Genomic DNA, 20,930 nt, shown 5'->3' on the forward strand with positions numbered 1-20,930 from the left:
CCGCGCCGCCCTGAGCCCCGCGCGCCGCGCCATGGGGCCGGACCTGGGCTGGGCCGCGCTGGTGCTGCTCTTCGCCGCCTCGCTGCTCACCGTGGCGGCCTGGCTGCTGCAGTACTGGCGCTCCGCGGCCCTGCGAGCGCCACGGCGGCGCGGGGCGGCGGCGGAGGAGGCCGGGGCGCGGGCGCTGCTCGCGGCGCTTCTCGCCCTCAGGTCCCTACGGGAGCAGTGGCAGCGAGCTTGGGTGCGAGCTCTCAACAGCCAGGCGCGCCGGCACGGGGTACGGCGGGGCCCGAGCGGGGGAGCGGCAGCGAGGTGAGGCGGGCCCGCCCGCCTGCTCTTTGTTCGCGGGTGCCGGAACAGCCCTTTCCCGCAGGCCGGAGGAGCCGTTAGGCACCGGGAGCCCTGCGGACGGCTCCGTTCGGCCCGCGCGGGAGTGCGCTGCGGTGTGCGAGCGCGGAAAGGGCGGAGTGGGTTGCCGCGCGTTATTTAACGCGGGTTGGAGCAATGCTGTAGTCACTCTGATGTTTCCACAGCAATCTCTTCGAATTTTTCTGGTATTTATTTTCTTTAATCTCCCAGTATTACCGTTGTACTATCTGTAGTTTTGAAGTTCACGAAGGAGAATATGCCTTGATGCTTCCATATGGAAATAACTGCATTATAGCTTGCGTTGCCTACAAGGCAGGGACTTAATGCCCACAGAAACTGTGGTCCAAAGCAGTCCAAAGTCTATTGCAATCTCCTTTTTTTTCTGTCGTGTGAGTGGGAAGGCACTTTGACATGGAATTTTTGTGAGATGCATTCTGCCAAGGAACTCTACCACGGGAGCTCCACCTTGCTTTACACCCTGGAGCATCAGTAGAAGAAGCAAGACTGTTTTAGTCTCAGTCGTTGCAACTTTGCTAACATGTTGCACGGCTGAGTAACTTTTCCTTGTCCGGACGAATTCCCCCTTCAAGTGAACTAGCCGGCTGCCAAATAGTAACAGAGTAGGGACTTAATAATGTTAAAGTCCTAATTGCAATTGAGATTTTTTTAAAAGGTGGTACCCCCCTGGTCCTGTAAAAGCTCAGTACAGTTAGGGGAAGTCAGCCTCATGTTGGCTACAGTCTTCCGTGTGTATTTCATGTATACTTTTCAAAGACCACAGAGCAGGAGACTTGTTCTGGGCTGGGTGTGTGTTAGGGGTTTCTTTGTTTTGTTTTTGTAATGAAGTTGTATAAAGGATAGTCCTGCCATCTGCTGAGGTCTTGATGGAGAAGCTGCACCTTTTTTTGCAGTGCACTGTAGTTTTCAGGTAAACCTCAGTTTAGAACTGATGGCAATTCTGTCCTTGCAAATATGCTAGCGTTGTCATAAAAAGCTTTACCCTGTGGCCCCCTCACCTCCAGTCCCTGCCTTCTACAAATTTATTCTTGTGTCCAGTCAAGGGATGGGACGTAAGGCCTGATGGCCCTCATTGCAGCTGATGGCTGCTCTTTCCCTGCTCCCAGTCTGACTCTACCCCATGTCCCCTTTTAAGTCCCAACGGGAGTCTGGGATAGATGTGTGCTTAGAAGCTAGCAATTTCACTTTCTCCCAGGGATACTTATTCTATCTATCTCAGCGAATGCGAGTACATAACATATGTGGTAGGAGATTTATAGGAGTGGATTGGTGGTTGGAGCATGCCAGCATGTGAATTTGAGTGGATTGTGCTAGGAGCGTGGTCTGAGGGGGCCAGGAGTGGACAGGTGAGGGTCAGTCCGCTTTCCAGCCGCGTCTCATTCTCATCCCTGGTACTTGAGAGAGCAGCTTCATGAGGTGCCACATTTTTTGTAGATTTTGAAATAACAGCTGCTAACATTTAGTATTTCCTGTTGGGATTACAATTCTCTTGCCCCAAAATGGAGCAAAGACTTGAAAGGAGTTGTGTTGCCTCTGAAGTGCATGCTGCCCTTCTCATTTTATTTTTTCTGCTACGTTTTATCCACGCCTTGGAGGATATATAGATTCATGCTACCTTGTGCCTTGGAGGATGTATAGATTCATGCTACCTTGTGCATGTGGTTCATTCCGAGCAGGCTGAGCAGCGAGATCTTTTGAAGTTGACCAGTGCCTCCCAGTTTGGTGAGACTGTGACGTGTTGGGAAGAACCTGGGGTAGCTTGCTGCTGCTGATGAAATACTTGAGTCATTGGGCAGAGATTCTGGTCACAGAGAGAAAAAGGTGATTTGCTATTTTGGACTGACCCACGTGAGCGAATACATGGCTCCAGTGGAGGAGGCTGTAAGAGAAAGAAACAGCAGGCATTACTAATACGAAACAGCAGGGAGTGATCCAATACTGGTTATCCGTTCTCAGTTTCATCACTGAGAGAGCTGCTTTGTGTCTGTTAGAAGGAGGGCGTGCATCTGGACTAGTTTTTGGTGGGCAAGCAGTTCTTCAGGTTGAAGTGTTTATGCCTGTCAGATTGGTGTCCCAGAGCCTTTTCTGCCCCTCACTTGGGTCTGTCTGTAGCACGGAGGTGGCAGCGCAGAGTCTCATTTGCTTGAGAGGAATGTGGCTTGCTGTACCTCTGTCATCTCTTCTGATTGTTCTGGCCCTAAAATGCAATCAGCTTGGCAAATGGTCGTGTCGTAGTGCCCAGATTTCCTGCTTTCTCTGTCTCTCTTTTTGTCCCTCGTGAGCAAACGGAATCTTTGAGGGCTAGGTTTTGTGGAGGGATGCTCTCAAACTCTTTATCTTGGTCTTATATTTCTTAAGAAGGATTCTCTGTACTGGTCTTGAAATACAGGGAGATCCTCAAATGAAGAGGACAGTGGAGATTGTAATCTAAGAAACCAGAAGAGGATGGAAAAAAAGGAACAAGTTGAGCACAGGAGCTGATGTACCATATGCTGAGGATGTGGATTTTGTTAATTGTTTATTTGGGGGGGGGGGTGGGTGTTTGGTTTTGGTGGCAGTGGTTTGGTATTCTTTTTCCTTGGAGCAGGATTACCGTACAGAGGGGGGGAGAGAGAGAGAGAGCGCGTGTGAAGAAACAGCAAAGCTTCTGCAATGAGGAAGGGATAATGCCCTCAATCCATGGTTGACTGTTATCCAGATCAATTTTCCATCCTCATTTGGGTTTACCTGTCTGAAATTAACATAGTGTTTGTGAATTCAAGCCTTAATTGGACACCTTGTTTCCTTTCTCTGTATGGACAAGCCAAGGTGGGTAGAATTACAGTCTGTGATGGTTCTGGGTGCCGACTGGATTTGTGGAAACGGGCCAGAGTGTCTCTGGGGCCCCACATCATTCATCCTCTTTGAAACTATCTGGGCTGCTCTGACTACTGGGAACTGACAGAGTTTTTTCTTTGTAGAGTTCAGTGCAGATCACATTTGAAGAGGGTCCTCAGTTACCACAAGCTGCAAATATAAGTTGTGTGACATGCAAGGGACAGTCGGACCACAGCATGGTAAGGCTTTGCTTCTTCTGAACTGTACAGTGTGGGGTTTCTCCATTGATGGTGTGTTCGACAGACTGCTGAGGCCTGTGATTTGTGATTGAGATGGTGGAACCAGGGAGGTTTTGGGTGAGGTCTGTTTGGAGGAGTTTGGAGGTCTGTCTCCCGTTTGGAGGCTCTGGAGCTGCACATCGGTGAGCTCTGCAAGAGAAGATGTGTTGGTGGAGCCGGGGTGTGTGAATGCTGAACCCAAACATCAGGGTCCTACAGTGGAGAGCAGAAGAGAACTCTTGTCACTGTACAGGGTCTGATGTGGCAGGTTTGCAGTGCAGAACTTGGTGAGAATAACACGGCTGCCTCTTGCTGAGATACAGACTCGTCTTTTCTTTTTAGGTGCTGTGCTGCCATCTGTCAGCTGAAGCTGTGAAATTTCCTGTCTCTGTTACTCAGCAGTCCCCAGTTGCTGTTTCTGTGGACTCCTATCATGTCACTTTGGCTGTGCTGCAGGCTCAGGTAAGGTTTATAAGAAATTAGACGTTGACCTTACTCCTTCATCTAGTCCCACACTGATCGAGGAAGGAGGACCTGATTCAGTGCAAATAAAGGCCTCGTTGGGCTGGAAGAAGCAGTGTGCGGTCGCTAACATTTGTTGAGGTGGCAGATATTCCCCATCTGCACGCTGAGTCTTGTTTTCAGAGTCTTCATCTGCAGATTTCGGCTATAGCTATGTTTCGGAAACATAGCTGTAAGAAATTCCAGAGAGTTCTGAGAATTCAGTGGCAGCATTCTGTACTGTGTTTTTAAGTGGGTATTTAAGAAGTGAGAAGTCCAGAGAATTTATTTCCCTTCATGGCACAATGGAAAGGGGAATTATGTCCTGTGGATATGTAAAAGTATGGTGTCCTGGTAGTGGGTGTGAAGAAAAAATCTGTGGTGAGGAGTAGCTTGCTTTTCCGTTCCCCTTGTTACATTCACAAGAGCATGATACAGCTTTTTGTGCATGTCGAATATCGGAGATGCTTCTTCCAGCAAAGAAGCTCTGAAATCACAGTGGGTGGTAACTCCATAGTTGCTTTCTGGCTGGATTTGATTCTCTTGAACGTGGTTTTGTTTCCATCGTGATGAAGGACGTGACGCCGGAGATGGTATCTTGCTCAGAGGCAGTGTGCTCATACGTGCACCCCAAAAAAATTTAAAAATAGACATGGCAAAATTAGAAGTAATTCAGTGGTAGCAGAAGCCAATCCCATGCTGTCACATGTGTTGCAGTTTGAAGGTTGTTCTGGAAGCTTTTGCTCTCAGAGGCTTTATTACAATTTTCAGCCTACTTTTATCAGGTTGTTCCAGTTTGATTTTATACTTCTGTTCTGTGGTCATTTAAACAGCTCCTTTCTCTCTTTAGCATGTAGTGTGCCTGCTGCCAATCTAGTTATGGGCGTCAACTGCAGTTGCTTTTCATCTCTGAAAGGTCCCCTTTCTCACATCTCATCCAATTGCTCCCCTACTCACTGGCATTGTCTGGGTCTCCTTGTCTGCACCTGCTGAAGTTTTGGGTTGATTGTTCGTGTAAGGAATTACACGTGGTATTCTAATTGAGGTCCTGCTGCTGCTGCTGCTTTATGAAATGCTGGTTAGATTACCACATGCCTGTCTGCATTTTGGAGTGCTTCAAATTCCATTCTGCTGTGTTCCTGATTGTGCCCTGTCTATTCTGTGGACCTCTTGTTGGTTACTTACCTGGCTACTGTGTCTCACGTCTGTTGCTTTTGTCCGATGACCTTCTGTGTTGTTGGTAAATGTCAACCTGTCAATTGAGAACTAGGTTGAATTTCATTACCCAGTTTTTACAAGAGTTCTCAGGTCGGGGGGTCTTCCTATGTAGTTCTGCCTCTGTCTGTCACATTAATGATGCTTTTATGGGTACACGGGTGTGCAACTTTTCAACTTCAACTAAACTACAGGATGCTGTACGGTCTGGTTTGTTGTTGCAGACTGTTGGTGCAACCTGAGGATCATCTCCAAGAGATGCATTGCTAACTTATAAATGGTTGTGGTTACATTTGGCAAGGGTTAATTGATGTAGCTCAGTAAATATCCTATGTGTTGGGGCCCAGTTGGGCACTTTTGGATTGTACTGCAGGCTTTTTCTTCAGTAAAAGAAATAATGAATCATTTTTCCCTCTGATGGTGCCTGGGCATCATCATCACCTCACAGCAGTGAGGAAGCTGGATCTCACTATGGAGCAATGAGGCTTCTGCAGCTGCTTTATCCTGTAGGCCAGGGAGCACTTGTGTTCTTATGTTCTGTGTTTTACTGTTGCACTGGTGTGAGGGCCTTTAAACTGCTGTATTTGGAATGGAGCAAAAATCACCTAATGTAAACAGAAACAGTTCCTGACTGTGGATATTTGTTCTGGGCCAGGTGGAGATCCACTTGGAGGAGATACAGAATGAGGGTCTCCTGGTGTCATGGACATTCAAGGACAGACCAAACTTGGACCTTTTGGTTCTTCCGCGACTTGAACTTCCTGAGGTGAGTGGCTAACAGTGGGAGGCTGACTTTGAGTGGAGAAAGGGAGGAAGGAGCAGAAACACCTAGAAGGCAGGCTGCTGTGAAGGAGGAGGGTTGACAACTCACTGTCATGGCCCTTTAGGGCAGTGGAGGGATTCTTTCACCCTGGAATCGATACTAGCTCAGCTGTGTCACAACAGCGTCCTCGAGGGCCGAAGTGGTACCTATGGAAGGCTTTCTGTCTATGTAGGTTCCTCCTGCTGTTGTCAGATGTAGAGCTGCAAAACGAGCTGGGTTGCCGCTCTTTCTTTGTGTGAGGTGGTGTTTGTTTGTTGTTGTGTTGGTCTGGTTTTGTTGGTTATGTTTGGCGGGGTTTTTTTAAGAGATTAGTTAAGGTTTAAGAGATTAATGTGGGGAACCCACAGGTTAGAATTTTAATGAACAGAATGTGGGCGTGCTTGCGCTTCCATGATCCAAATAGGTTGGTTGATTTGTTGTTTTACTGACACCTTTGTTACTTTATCCTGAGTAGATACAGGGATTTGGCTGTTTTCCCAAAAGCGTGGTAGCACCGTCTCCTGAGGTGGTGAGCATGTGACAAACTGTAAAAGCTGTATTGTAAAAATTTACACCAGATAGACTACAGATGTAGAGGCTTAGTTTGTCACATTTAGAAAGCTTGCATTTGCCTGCAGCTGCTACACGGAAGCTTTAAGCACTGAGGAGAGCGAGTATGGGACATGGGAAAAGTATCTGGGAGGTTATTACTGAGAGAATGACTGTGTAGTGTATTAGAGGCTCGAGAGGCAGGTGGAGCTGTAACTGTGTCCTTTTTTTTAATGACTTTCCTGCATTTCCTCTTGATTTGCGGAGGGAAGGATGAAGGGAGAGCGGATCTGTCCACTATAAAGGATCTGATCGAGGATACCATTGTCAGCACGAAGCCAGCCATGACGGTGAATTTGATGGCCATTACCGCTGGAGCCAGTGCAGTAAGTCACTCTCCTCGTGTCGTTCTTGTGCCTCAAACACAGGCCCTGAGACACTTCTGAGGGCTGAGGCTCAGGCAGGAATCCAAGGGTTGAGTCTCGCTTCTGGGCGGCAGCCGAATCCTGGCCTGCACTGTCACAGGAGTTTGGGTACTGCGACATGGTGCATAGGGATAAATAGAAATTGCTCCCGAGGGCAGTTCCTTCCACCTTTTTTCTTGAATGCTGATTGTCGGTCATGTACTTGTGGAGCTGGACTGCCTGAGGTACATCTTTGTTTTGGCAGTCTCCCTTGCTCAGAACACCAAGGCTCTGTCCAGGGCAGCCTTTGCAGGCATGGAATGGTCTGTGGTTTGTCACTGTCAGTTGACCGTCTGGTAGCCAGCAAGCTTGTTCTTGCCTGTCTCCTTCTCGGTCTGCCTTAAACTTCCCATCTTAAATAACACGAGGGCCCACTGAAGGTCAATAGCTCGGGAAACCTGCAGCATCATCTCTTGATGGATGGCGTTGCGAGTATTCCCCTGTGTTGGTGTAAGGAGCTAGTTAATAGATACAAGGACAATGCATCTTGCTGCTGTCTGCTGGCAAGTGAACGATAAAGGTATCGGTCTCGCTCTCGTCATTCCTCAGGTACCCAGCAATAAGCTGACTCGAGAGTCCCCGTCCGGAGTAGCAGCAGCCCCTCTGGGTTCTAAGCTGTTGCTCCGGAATCTTCGTGTGCTGAACTTGGGCTGCCAGGGGAAGGGAGGTAAGCGTGAAAACATTGCTGATCCACAGGGGCAAGCGTGCAGGCGGTGAGATTGGAGCGAGTGGATGTTTTGGGTGGGTTTGAATGGAAAAGAGGGACGTGTGCCTGACGAACCACTGCCTCTTGTTGACGAGTGCACATGTGTCCTCTGTCCCTCTGTTGCAGGAGTTGGGGAGATACGCTGTGTGGCAGAGCTAGACAGCCCCCCACAGCAGAAGTGGACGAGGCCGATGCCAAGTGGCAGTGTGGGTGCTGCAGGAGAGATGGAGTGGACTGACGAGTTCTTTCTGTAAGTGTCTGCTCCCTTTCTGGCCTACCCACAGTGTAGGTGGACCGGCACAGTCTCTGGGTGTCTTTACCACGCTGCAGTAACTGATGTGCGTGGAGCAGTGGTGAAGTCTGCACCACGGGGCGATGTCCGTTTGTGCTGCCCCCATGCTGGACTACTGATTCTGGCAATTGGTCCAAGCTCGCATACGTATTTCTTGCTTCCCTGGACACTTTGTGTTTTAACTGGGTGGGCAGAAACGCTGACTGTAGGAGCAGCAGGTGCAGTAGGGCCGTAGCATAAACAGCCTTCCAGAGAGATTGCCCTCTCAACTTCCACTGGCAGCCTACACAGCTCTGCCGGGCACACGAACCAGAGTTCTCATTTCTGTAGTTTGGTGCTCTAGTCGTGTCCTCTACAGCAGTGCATGCTACTGAAACTTTGGAGAGGGTGATGAGGCATGTGAGATTTGAGGGAGGGAAGATACAGAATGAGGTTGTTTGCTCCATGGCCACTTAGAAAAGAGTGCCTAACACCAGCCCATCTTCGATTTCAACAGGGAGTTGGGACCTAGAAGCAAAGAACTGAAACTACAGGTGCTGGGGAACAGCGACGGAGGGGGAAGTGAGTATGGGCAGCCATAAGATGGGTTGTAAGACGGGGAGGCAAAAGTGTCTAAGGGACTTACTGCACTTTAAGCCTGTGGTAGTTCAATGTCGGTACAACGTGTGATGAATTCTGCAAAGGACTTTTCATATTTAGCTTTATGTGAGCTTCTGACTGTGTGAAGTAACTCTGGGTTCTGTTCTTCTTACCAAAATGGTCTGGATCTGACCTTGAATCAGGAGGTTCCTGTGGCCTGCCTGTCTCCATTCTGAAGCAGGGAGGGGCATGCGGGATTTTCCCTCCTGTATTAGGAGAGCTTTGCGTACGGCTCTTAACTGTTTGTTTGTACTCAGTCAGGGACTAGCTGCAGTATCTACTTTTGATGGAGGCCACACAATGGTCATCTTTTCAAGGCAGCTGATTCCTGGATTGTTAAAGAGGAGCGGAGGAGCGCTGCCTGCCCCTTCTCCCTCTTGAACCTGGGAGTTAGCGGAGTTGTGGGGATCTGCTGTGTTGGCCCATGGGGCTGCTTCCCAAAAGTAGGGGTTACCTTGGAGATGTCTAAGGTGCTGAGGTCCTGTGAAGGGTTTCATTTTTACTCTCCCTTCTTTGCAGATGTGCTGCTGGCATATGCCACACTTTTGATTGATTCTTCGGGCAAACAACCATCTGGGAGACAGGTCTGCTCACTGGTCCCAGGAGCTGGACAGTCACTGACAGCTGAAGCTACCATTACATTGGAGGTGAGCTCATGACCCCCCAAGCTCTGCACGCACACACGCTCTGGAAGCATTCGTGATGCGAGCCTCTAGCTGGAGACACGCGTGCTTGGACCTGAGCTTGGTGCAGAGGACTAGCAGACCCTTATGCTGTGGAAGGGTGGCTGTCACCAGACCCTCGGTCCCTGAGCCTCTGGCTGTTGAACCGATACCGTATTGGAGATGGCTCCTTGATGCCCAGAGCTCTAGCTTTTGTTGCCCAAACATGCCGGCCTTTCCATCTGGGAGGAAGAGAACCTCTCTGAGCAGTGCTTTACTCTTTATAGCTGCTGTTCCAGGAGGCTCCTGCATCTTTGAATGCTCATCACGGCGCATCTCTGCGAACCAGCATCACCCCCACTAAGAAGGTGGAGATGGACCGGACCATCATGCCCGATGGCACCATTGTGACTACTGTCACCACAATTCAGTCCCGGCCCAAGGCAGACTGCAAACTGGGTGAGGCTGCGCAGCAGCAGGTGTACTGTACAGGTGGCTGCTATGGCAGCACAAACTTAGCTGCGATATTCCCATGGCTGCTCACGAAGGCAGTAGCAAAACTGTTTAGCCATCACATCTGGTCATTGCAGGCTCACGCTTTACGTACCACTTCTGGTGTGTGGGTCGGAACACAGGCATCCTTGCTGTTCCCCTAGCGTCTTTGTGGCTGGCTGGAAACCCTTGTGTAGCCCTAGGGGAGAGAATTGATGCAGCTCTGTGTCTGGGGGGAAGGTGAGGTAGGGATGAGCCTCTCTCACACCCTTTTGGCGGTGGGAGGTCTGATGTGTATGCCGCCGCATAACCTCTGCATGATGTCAGGCTAAGTGTTTAGCCGTGCTTTCTCTAGTTTCTTCATTGCTAAAGAAGTTACGCTGAACATGCTGAATGTGGAGCCAAAAGCATATTGACCTTGCTTACTAGGGGTTGTTGCTGCTTGCGCTCTGGTGTCCTGGTGAATGTGGTGCTGGATATTCCAAGAGGTGGGGCTTGACACGAATGAGGTATTGCTATGCGTCTGCTTCACAGGACTGCAGCCCAGAAAGGCAACCATATCCTGGGCTGCATCAAAAGAAGCGTGGCCATCAGGTCGAGAGAGGTGATTCTCCCCCTCTGCTCTGCTCTTTAGAGACTCCACCTTGAGTACTGTGTCCAGCCTTGTGGCCCCCTAACACGTGAAAGACACGGACCTGTTGGAGTGAGTCCAGAGGAGGGCCACTAAGTTGGTCATGTACCTGGAACACCTCCCTGTGAAGAAAGGCTCCCCAGAGAAGAGAAGGCTCTGGGGAGACATTATAGCAAGCAGCCTTCCAGTACCTAAAAGGGGGCTTACAAGAATGCTGAAGAGGGATTTTTTACAAGGGCATGCAGTGATAAGACGAGGGGGAATGGCTTTAAGCTGAAGTAGGGTAGATTTATATTAGCCATAAGGAAGAAATTTTTCCTCCTGAGGGTGGTGAGGCACTGGCACAGGTTGCCCAGGGAAGCTGTAGCTGTCCCTGGAAGCATTCAAGACCAGGAAGAATGGGGCCCTGAGCAGCCTGGTCTAGTGGCAGGCTGGTTGGAACTAAGTGGTCTTTAAGGTCCCTTCCAACCCAAACCATTCTGTGATTCTGAGTTTTTGCCAGTAGGCTTCTTACTGCGTTGTTGCCACAAAGCCTTACAGAACCAGCCTTGCAGGCTCTCCGAATGCTCGCTTGAGGCTTTCTGGGGTTGTGTGTAGGGGGCACAATATGATAGCATCATAAGCTATATGCGTAAGCTTCATCTCCACTTACTGGGATCTCTGTGTCTCTTTTGCTGTGAAGATTCACCATCGAGGTCGCCTTCCAAGGTGGAAGTGACTGAGAAGAAGACAACAGTGCTTTTGGAGACCAGCTGTCCTCATGGCCACTTGCCCAGCGGTAGCCGTAAGTGCTTGGAAATTTGAGGCTCTTACTGAAGTAGCGGTGTTCCTTAGCCTGTTTTGGAAAGCGGCAGTCTGAGTGCGGTTCCCTGAGCTCATTTACATTTTCTGCTTCAGAGAATGTCCAAGTGCCTGAGTGAAGGTGGGGGCAGAAGGCTGGTGGTGGGGTGTGGGCAGGTAAAAGACATTCCCATTTGACTATCCAGTCAGTGACTATGAGTGTTTCCTTGCTTGGCAAGAACTTTCCAGTCTATCTGGACCCAAAGAACTTTGCTCACCCTGCACTTGGGGCTCTGACTGTGTCTGGAACAGAGCACTGCAGCCGTTTTGACAGTTTGCCGCCAAAGCAAACTATTGGGAGTCTTTGGAAGTCTTCACTGAGCGGGGATGGGGGGGGGCGCATTTTAATGATATGCCTGGTGGGAAATGAAACTTTTCAGATACCTAAAAAAGCCAAGAGCTAGCTATACAGACCTCCCTTTGTTTGGTTTATTTGGACAAGTCTGTAATAAACTCCGGGTGGGGAAACTACTTTTGTGTGCATGTAAGTTGCCTATTACAAGCATCGCGGTCGGCAAGCGACCTTTTGCCTCTGCTGAAGGTTGCTACTCCAAGCATTGGTATTTTTCTTGTGCTCAGGGGATAGCCATATGCTCAATGGCTTGGATCCAGTGGCCGAGACGGCAATCAGGCAGCTAACTGAGACGAATAACAAGACCATCAAGAAGACGCCAACAAAACGTAGTACACTGATCATCTCAGGAGTGTCCAAGGTCTCTGGTAGTTAGGAGCTGCATTTCCAGTCTGGGAGGTCGTTTTTAGGGATGCGTGCATGAAGCTAACCTGTCCTGTAGGGATCAGTGTGGGAAGGTTCCAGCACAGATGACTGGCTCATCAGAAGCCTTTCGCTGCTTCCCAGTGAGCATCAGAAAGTACCTTGCCAGTCTGCTGGGCAGCTGCTGGTGGGAGTTCACAGCAGGTAGCTGCAGAAAGGGAGGTGGCTGCCATAGCTGGTTTTGAACCTTGTGGAGAATATAAGGAGTTCTCCTTGAACTTGGCTATGGGAGTGAGGGACATGCAGCAGAATGCTTTGTCATCGGCCACGTTACAGTATATTTCAGCCAAAGAGGGATAATTGCGCATCGGTGCTATCTAGCACTGATGATCTGAGCTGGGCCATCCATATGTAGGTGTAGATGGAAGTAGGGAGATGAATGCAATTCTTTTGATCCTGTCTTCATGTCTGTCTGCCCTTCTAACCCCCCTTCAGGTACCTATTGCTCAAGATGAAATGGCACTTTCTCTGGGTTACGCTGCATCCCTGGAGGCCACTGTGTATGGGGACTCTGAGGCAGAGGGCACAGCTGAGCGGATGCACGATTCTACAGAATTGTCACGGCCACTGGAAGCGTTGCCATTGGGACAAAGGGACAGTCAGGAGCTGGACGAGACAACGCGATCGGACATCTCTGAAAGACCGTCGGTGGAAGATGTTGAGTCCGAAACTGGTTCCACGGGAGCCCTTGAGACCAGGAGCTTGAAAGATCACAAAGGTAAGGATGAACTGTTAGATGGTAGCTAACATGAGCCTGTAACATTAGCTGTACATGAGGATAAAGTGACATCCAAGTTCCCCACCCCTTTCAGCATAGCAAAGAGCAGCTTCTGACGGAGCCTGGAAGAGCCTGCCTTCCTCTTGTGGTTTTTCCACTGGAGTGATTCCAAATGCCACCATCTGTAGGTGTCTGATTCCTGTAGCTTTTTTAGTTTCTATTCTCCCTTGGATGGGAACCCTGCGCAGCCTGTGTATTCTGGAGACCCCCTTTTCTGTCCCTGGCCTCCAGGTCCACGGATCAGGCGCATGTCCGTGAATAATGATTCCTCCTCTGAATGTGGCCGCCCGTGGTGTGGAAGTGCAGACTGCCCAGCAATGTGGATTGTATGGGCCTCGATTGCCCTCCTCCTTTCCCTGTTAGTATCGAAGCAGCTAGTGCCTCTGACCTGTCGTGCTGTAAGATGTCCCCACAAACTCACTTCTTTTAAATGATGGAGTGGGCCAGCCCAAGCCTAGCTGCTGTCCTCGCCTTTCTGCACATTTGTCAGTTAGGTGGATGGCGCATCTTGGATTTTTCTGCTACCGACTTACGTAAAGAAATGTAAATCGAAATCTTGGTTACTCGGATTATCAGAGTGGGACAAGTTTTGGGGGGTTGTACCCCATTACAACCAGGTATGGGTTGAGCTGCGGAGGCCCCTTTCTTGCACGTCAGTGGGTAGAAGGGTGTGCGACCCAGATTCTTGAGAGACCTGGCAGGTGGGGAAGAGAGGGAATATGGAAAGCAAACACCCTCCACAGGAAATACCCTAGGAGTGTTACATGGCGTGCAGGTTTTGCATGTATCTTTCTGATCCATTTGAGGTTGAGAGCAATCGGCGTGTCCATCTTCTCCTTCTGGAGTGAGTCATAAGGAGCCATTGGCATTATTTGCCTCCAGACCGGGCATGTCATGAAAACGCAGGCAGTTGTTCCAGGCAATCGATGACAAAGTTAATCCGTGTGCCCTTGAGACAGGCTGGTCTGAGAGGCCTTTTTTCCTCTTGTATGTTCCTCTCAGGGTCTTCAGATCCAGATGTTCTCGCTTGTTTTCCATTCATATGAGTCTTGGCTTTCATTTAAAATTCTGCACTCTTCCACTCAGGGGAGGACGTTGTTTATGCAGAGGGGACACGGGGCGGAATGTTTAGTGGGGTGGCTTGTTGACGTCGCAGTCTGTCACGAACTGAGACTTTGCCTTGCATTTGGAAGCTGAGATTAGTCGACCTGCCGTGTACCTCTGCCGCTCAGCGTGGAAGCAGGCTGCTGCATGTGTGAGAATGGCTGGGTGCGTTACTGTCCCCGAAACTCGCCACTGCAGGATGCTATCACAGTTTCTGTCTCCTTCCTGTCTCTGCAGTTAGCTTTCTTCGGAGCGGTACCAAGCTCATCTTCCGGAGAAGGAGCAAGCAGAAGGAAGCGGGCCTGAGCCAGTCACATGATGACTTGTCCAATGTCACTGCCAACTCCGCCACCAGAAAGAAAACTGGTAGCTTCTCTCACCGCCTCATCAAACGCTTCTCCTTCAAGTCTAAATCCAAACCCAAAGGTAGTGACGACACATCAGCAGGTGAGAACTGAAGGAGGGAGAAGCCCATCGGAAAGATTTCTCAGAGATTGTTTTCTAGTCTCTTGTCTTCCCACTCCATGGTATCTGTGACTTGCAGTCCAGTTCTTTCCAACCTTGGCTGAGGGAAGACACCCCAGTGCTTTACACCATTTGGGGAGCAGAAGTGGCAAACCCAGGACTCAGGCTGTTTGGCTGCCTTGGCTTAGCCTTCTCTGATTGTTGCACCCCACTGTGCTCTCCCAGAAAATCCAGGTGGCACGCTAATCCCCCTGGGGGTCCCAGGAGCTGCAGAAGTGACTCCGTCTCTGTAGCTGTCTGGCATCGTCGGGTGCCTCACGGAAACAGGGGGCAGGTCTCTCAAGCGGCAGCCTTCAGAGTTAAAATCAAGAAACTACTGGGTTAGCTACATTGCCGAGAAGTGTGGGATGCAGCCTCGCTCGGCTCTTCTAGTGAGAGAGAATGATGCAGTCACTGATGATCTAAACGCTCTTATTGCTTGTGCTTGGTGCAGAGGCCGTAACCTGAGGCGCGCTGCAGGGCGATGTGCTCCTGGGCTGTGAGCTGTCGGAAGACAGCTGTCGGAGTTGTGGTCCTCCATCTGGCTCTGCCGTTGGAACAGTCTCTGGTTCAGACAGCACTGAGGAGCCCCTGTTTTCTGTGCTGTGTTGGGGAAGGAAGAAGTCTCTAAGAAGGAAGCTTTAACCGCTGCACAAGTTTTCGTAGAAGCCTGAGCCCTCTCAAGAACGCCTGGTCAGTGCTGTCAGTTCTGCCACCCTGTGCAGCCACCTTGTGACACAGCACTCCTTCCACATCTGTGTTCTTGAACAGGGAAGGGCCTGTACTGGATGCACACACCAGCTATTGCATGAGCAGATCCCTTACTGCCAGGCTGTCTTCCGGACCTGCAGAGCGTCCAGTCTCGTGGTTCTCGTGCCAAGGACTGGCACCATGCTGGGGATGGATGGCAAGGAAAAAGGCAAGGAATGTGGTGAAAGGCAGTCTGATGGGGAGCCTGAAGGCACGTGGCAGAAAGAGGCGAGAGTTTACGTGTTTTCACTGATGAGTTTCCTCTAGTAGAAGGAATCTTTCTGGTTTGCATTTCCTTTTTTCCTGCAAACACGATCCATCCCATTCAAACAGAGGGCATTTCTGCAGTGGGTATTTGCAGAGGGAGAGGCGTGCAGGGGAAAATAGAATCCTTGTGCGGGAGGAGGCAGTTCTTCTAGAGGAACAGTTGTCTGGTCTCCTGGCCCATGCACATTTTGTCTATAATATCCCCAGAAGTTCCCTTCAGATAGCACATAACAATGCTCTTTGGAGAAATACTCATGCTGTCAATGTGCCTGGTTTGAGAGGAAACTCCTGCTCTCCTGTGGGCTGTCGAGTTAAGGAGGTGGGACAGAGGGGAGGAAAAACCTCACAGAAGAGCTGTTTCCCAGGCCTGACTGGATTCTCTAGCTCTGCTCTTCCATTAGAGTACCTCCTGTGGTGGTGTCTGTTGCCCTTCCTTATGCAGGATGCTACCAGCTGAAAAAGCAGTTCTCTTGGTGGCGCGTGTAAAACGCGTTTCTCAGAAGGACAAACCTTGGCTTGCCGATTCTGCTGCCGTGTGCTGTTTCCAAAGACCGGAATGCGTTCGGTGTGCTGCTGCAAAAGGATTTACAGGCAGCTGTTTCTTGCGTGTTTGTGCAGGTAGGGAAGGCCAGAGTTACAAGGGCTGTCACTGAAAGTACCAGTGTGTGCTAGCAGGAGGGACTCTCTGCTGTTTTTCCTGCCGACTCCTCACATGATTGGGCATGTATGAATCCGAAGAATCATATTGGTCCAGCTGGCTGACCAGGAACTTCTACATCTGTTTTGGTCTGGGAGTCTTTGTCGTCCCCAAGCTCTGTCATGTCCTTTAGCTTTTGTTTCGTTCCTTGTCCACATGGCGCTGTGGCTTTGTTTGCACTTCCGTGTGCCGTGGATGTCAGAGAGCTCACTGTTTCTCGCTGAGGATCATTTTCCTTGATGCGAGTGACTGTGGTTTGCGCTTACAGTGCTGTTGGAGCTTGAGCAGATCCCATCTGTGGCTTGCCTGTAGCAATTCAGCCACCAGTTTGACATAGCCTTCTTTTGCTGGGTTGGTGCGGCGCTGTCACGTGCGGTGCTGTCCTTCTCAAGGCACACCCTTGTTCCCAAAGTCTCGGAGTTTGGTTTCAGTTTGGCGTTCTCCCTTGCACCATCCCCTCTACGACTTGCAGCTACGACGGTACTTTGTGTTCCATTTTTGGATTTTATTTATTTGTTTTAACACCATTTCAAGGTATTAAACCTTGAAAGTTTGAACCCAGACAGCACCACTTCTCTAGTGGGATGCTGTGAAGCCTTGCATTAGAAATGCTGGCGGAAGAGCCCACGGCTCTTCAGTTGTGGGTCAGTCGAGGACCTGCTGCGAGTCCCGTTTTTTGATAGTTCTGTGTTCTTTTCTTTAAACTGTAAGAGCGTCTTGAGCTGTCTTGGTGCAGAGTGGCTGGAGGTGAACACCGAGGGTCACCACTGTTCTTGGGAATTGGGGATCTGAGGCTCATGTACACAAGGAGGGCTGTGAGGGCTAGCCAGTGTTGTCCTTGTCACTGTAGACCGGAGGCAGGAAAGGCAAGGTTTGTGTCTGACAAACACATACTTAGGTTCTTGACCCAGCATATTTTGGTCTGGCTTGGATGAGGAGGTAATAGGAAAGGGAGTAAAAACGGAAGCTCGAGTTCCTCACCGGCCGTGGGGTCCCTTTCTAGCCATGTTAAATGGGCAGTTCCTGTCATATGTCTGTGGCTTTCCTGTTTTGTTCTGGGTTTGTTGGCTTCAGGCTACGCCTGCCAATGACTTGCAGCGGAGGTACCGTTTTTGGTTTTGAACTTGATGCAGCAGAAGATGCCTGCACTGTGCTCGGCAGAATGAATGGCACGCAGGAAGCATGCCAGTAGGGGCATACCTTCCCTCGAATTTTTAGCAGTGTTTTTTACCATGGGCAGTAAATTGTGCTGCAAATCTGTATCTGGTTAGACAGCTTGCAAAGGGAATGGATGTTGTCTAGTGCTGGCAGAACACATCCCCAGACATTAAGTCCTACATCTGCTTGTGTTTCCTAGAGGAGATGTATTTTCTGACATTTTGTTGCTTCTCAGAGTTGTACAGCATAAGACCGATATTGTAACCTTTTATCTTCTTCTGAATGTTCTCCCTAAGTGCAGATGGTTTTTCAGGGTGTTTGGCTGAAGTGCTGTTTGAGGAGCAGAGGGATAGCAGGCCATGGCTCTGCTGTGTGCGTTGGAAATTTTCTGGTTCCGATACGTTCCTTATTAACCGTGTTGATCCTTCCTCTTCTTATCTGAACAAGGCTATCTTTCTGGCCCGCAGAGATGTTTTCATCCCCCAAGCAGTAGGTGCCCGTTTTGTTAGTCCTGACTGTGAGCACAGGTGAATCTCCTGGTTTCTTAAAGGCACGAATGGTAATGAATCTGCTTTGTGGTGGAGGTGTGATTATTGGTGTGAGAAACAGTTCTTCTATCCTAATCTTCTCAGATGGAAAGGGAAGGTCACATAGGGTTTCGTTCTCCAGAAGCTGCAAAGACCAAGTCCCTGGGAATTTCCCCCCATAGAATTGCTGCTTTGAGAAACCTCTTTTGTATTTAATCCCCGCTTATGTTTCTGGCTTTAGGTCAGAAGAAATGCTATCTGAAATCTACTTTCCCTCTTTAACTTCTTCCAGCTGCCTGTGCCCTCACCTTGGTGCTGCTGTGGGCTCTGTGGCATTTCATAATGCCTGGGACCACAGAGCAACCCCATGAACGGCACATGCCACCATCAAACCTTTTAAGCTCAAATGATCTGCAGTTGGCAGATTGTTGTCTCAGGGTAGGCTCGCTATTTGCACCTTGTGAAATTGGTCCTTGACCAAATATATGGTGGAAGAGGAACAGCAGAGCGGCGGGCTTGAATGCACGGAGGCTTCTGAAGGAGTTCAGCCTGCATATGAGGGCCTGCGTTCCAAATGCCGTGTTTTGCTACTGGCTGCACAAGCAGGAACAGTGACTTGTAAATGAAGCCAAAGCAGGCATTTTGTTGGGATTGTTTTAGTTTTTTGGGGTTTTTTTTGGGGTTTTATTTTTGTTGTTGTTTGCTTGGAGGGTTTTTTGGTTTGTTGGGTTTTTTTTGCTTGTTTGTGGGTTTTGTGGGTTTTTTTTTTTTGTTGGTTTGGTTGGTTTGGTTTGTTTGTTTGTTTTTTGTTTTGGCCGAACAGATTTACTAGAATTTACCTGTGGCTGTGTATTTTTGCTTCTCTGAAGAAAATAGATTTATGGTAGCTGTAAGCTGTAAGTATGCTTATAAGTATATTTCTGTCTGGATACATCTTCTCCCTATGCTTAGGAAAGGCTTTTTAAGAGTCTCGTCATCAAAAAAAGCCCTTGACGTTGGCCCATGAGAGATATCCTCTTGAGTCAGTGGAAAACGGACACAGGAAAAAACGAAGGGAACCGCAAAACCTCAGTGTTCTGAGGGTGCCACAGGATTTCACGTGATGGATGTCTGAGGCCAGAGGGATTGGGTGCATAGATGTGTATTTGCACACACTTATAATTAGAGCATGCTCTGCAAATGCCTGTACCGGTAACGGTGCAGAGTTACTGAGGGTGACGGTGCCAATGCGGGCACAGGAGAGCGGCCCTACCCTACCAGCTTCTGTGGCGTTACATCCATTCCTTGCGCAGACCTCTGCCGGGGCAGACCTGAGCAAGCAAATCCAACTCCTGCCCCTGCAAGCACCCTCATGCTGCCAGTGCAGTTGAGGGTGGGGTTTTTAGGCAGCATGACTGAAATGGGGAAGAGCGAGGGCAGGCTATTTGGGTGGAGAGCAAGTTCAGTGGAGGGGAATGTAACAGAAACTTCTTCAAACTGATAGAAGAGCACCACGGGCATGTGCCGTTTCTAGACTAGAACTAGGTGCATGGCAAGCGGTGTTGTTACGTTCTTTGGCTCTAGCGATGTGATAGCTTCTCTTGGGTCATTGTTTGCTAAACCTACAGAGAAGTCATTTCTGGGTAGCTGTGGAGATGCTTGTGTGGAGGGTTGTCCTTTGTGGTCTTTTTGCATTGTTCTCTCCACCCCGCCTTCCCTACTGCAAGGTCACGGCGAGTCTCAGGGTAGGGTAACAGTCCCAGTGGTGGCCAAACTTCTGGCAAAGGTGTGCTCGTTATATCGCAGCTCCTTCTATAAGGCACGAGCGGTCCACATCACCTTTTCCTTGCTCGTAAGGTACTGGACCAAATGCCTACATGGAATTTGAATTAGCCCCCCTCCTTGTGTGTGCTCTTTTGTACTTTGATGCTTTCTGTCTGGGTGGATTAAAAATTTTGACCCCAGCTTGTTCAGGTGGGAAAGAATTGGAACTGTGTAGCTAATAATGAAAATTAAACTACTTACGACTAAATGAAGTTCTTGCACCTTTGTAAATCTTGAAGAAGAGTTCTATTGCTGTGTAATGGCTGAATCTGTTAACTTATTAAACCACATGAACATCAAAACCTGATGTAGCGCCGTGAGTTTCCCTCCAACCTGTGCCTGTCTCACCTAAATTCTCCCACTCAGATGATGGCAAACTGTGTAGACCCGTGCAAGGGTCTGTAACACCCCAAAACATTTAAATGTAAGGGGGTAAACTGAGGCACATAGGAGAAATACCTGCAGTCGAGGAGAAGGTGAGTAGGGTATGAGAGGGGTTAGGCGTGGTCCTTCTAAAAAAGGGAGGTTACAGACCAAAAATGCTTGGAAGTTTAGCGGGTGTGTTTCTGCAAAACATATTAAAAACTGTAGCTTTTCTTATCTGTATGTATATATAAGTAATTTTTTTTAATTATTAAAATTGATTTCAAAATACAACCCCATATCTGCTGTATTATATACAGCATCATGGAGGATAAGAAATTCTAGATAAAGATATATAGGGTTTAAAAATGCAAATGTAACTTTTGTAGATGTAAATTAAACAAGGACTTGAAAATGGAAGAAAATAGGGTACCTATGAAGGCAATAGAAATAGTTTAGTGTATTCAGAGGTTTTTTTCCTCTCTGTGCAGCACAGGCTGAGATTGTGGCTGGTACTCAAACCGCTGCTGCCCCGTGGTGACAAGGCTGTGCTGCAGCCGCTCGGTGAGGCTGTGCCACACTCAAAATGGCGGCTCGGGCACGACTGATGCCGTCCTTCCCAAGATGGGGGGTGGTCACGCATGCGCCTTGGGGAAGGACAAAATGAACCCTCAACAAGACCTTTCTCTTCACAAAGGCGTCTTCCCGCCTGCCTGAGCTCCACTCCGGCCCCCACCCCGACCCCGCGCTTGCAGCCCGATCCTGCGCGGCGCTTTGCGGTGTGGGGACGCGGATGGTGCAAGAGCAGGGTCGGCGTTGGAGTCGGGGTTGGCCTCAGGCAACGGAATAGACGCGCTTCTGAGGGGCGGGGCCCTTTTGCCGTGCCACACAATAGATGGCGGCCCCGCCGGAAGCAGCTTCTGCCAGAT

At 49.4% G+C, this 20,930-nt stretch overlaps 1 protein-coding gene across 2 annotated transcripts; it reads left to right on the top strand.

The window, feature by feature from the left end:
* The first annotated feature begins 6 nt into the window (after window positions 1-6).
* C2CD2L (C2CD2 like) lies at window positions 7-19,940 on the top strand. Of its 2 annotated transcripts, none has more exons than XM_042019738.1 (15): window positions 7-277; window positions 3,348-3,443; window positions 3,825-3,944; window positions 5,854-5,964; window positions 6,822-6,935; window positions 7,563-7,680; window positions 7,846-7,969; window positions 8,508-8,572; window positions 9,170-9,297; window positions 9,600-9,771; window positions 11,118-11,219; window positions 11,855-11,988; window positions 12,486-12,768; window positions 14,170-14,379; window positions 14,891-19,940. In XM_042019738.1, the coding sequence occupies exons 1-15, from the start codon at window positions 32-34 to the stop codon at window positions 14,902-14,904; spliced, it is 2,037 nt and encodes a 678-aa protein (XP_041875672.1). In that variant the 5' UTR covers window positions 7-31; the 3' UTR covers window positions 14,905-19,940. The 2 variants fall into 2 exon arrangements, with proteins under 2 accessions (XP_041875672.1, XP_041875673.1); XM_042019739.1 differs by having other exon boundaries at window positions 18,787-19,940.
* The last annotated feature ends 990 nt before the right edge of the window (window positions 19,941-20,930 follow it).

Source organism: Corvus kubaryi, unplaced genomic scaffold (assembly GCF_017639235.1).
Source record: "Corvus kubaryi isolate FWS band 111438036 unplaced genomic scaffold, C.kubaryi_AGA036_p1.0 34714, whole genome shotgun sequence".
NCBI lineage: Eukaryota > Metazoa > Chordata > Aves > Passeriformes > Corvidae > Corvus > Corvus kubaryi.

Coding starts and splice junctions, on each gene's coding strand:
- C2CD2L (XM_042019738.1), top strand. CDS start 32: ATGGGGCCGGACCTGGGCTGGGCCGCGCTGGTGCTGCTCTTCGCCGCC. Junction 3,444..3,824: donor GACAGTCGGACCACAGCATG/GTAAGGCTTTGC, acceptor TTTTCTTTTTAG/GTGCTGTGCTGCCATCTGTC. Junction 6,936..7,562: donor TTACCGCTGGAGCCAGTGCA/GTAAGTCACTCT, acceptor GTCATTCCTCAG/GTACCCAGCAATAAGCTGAC.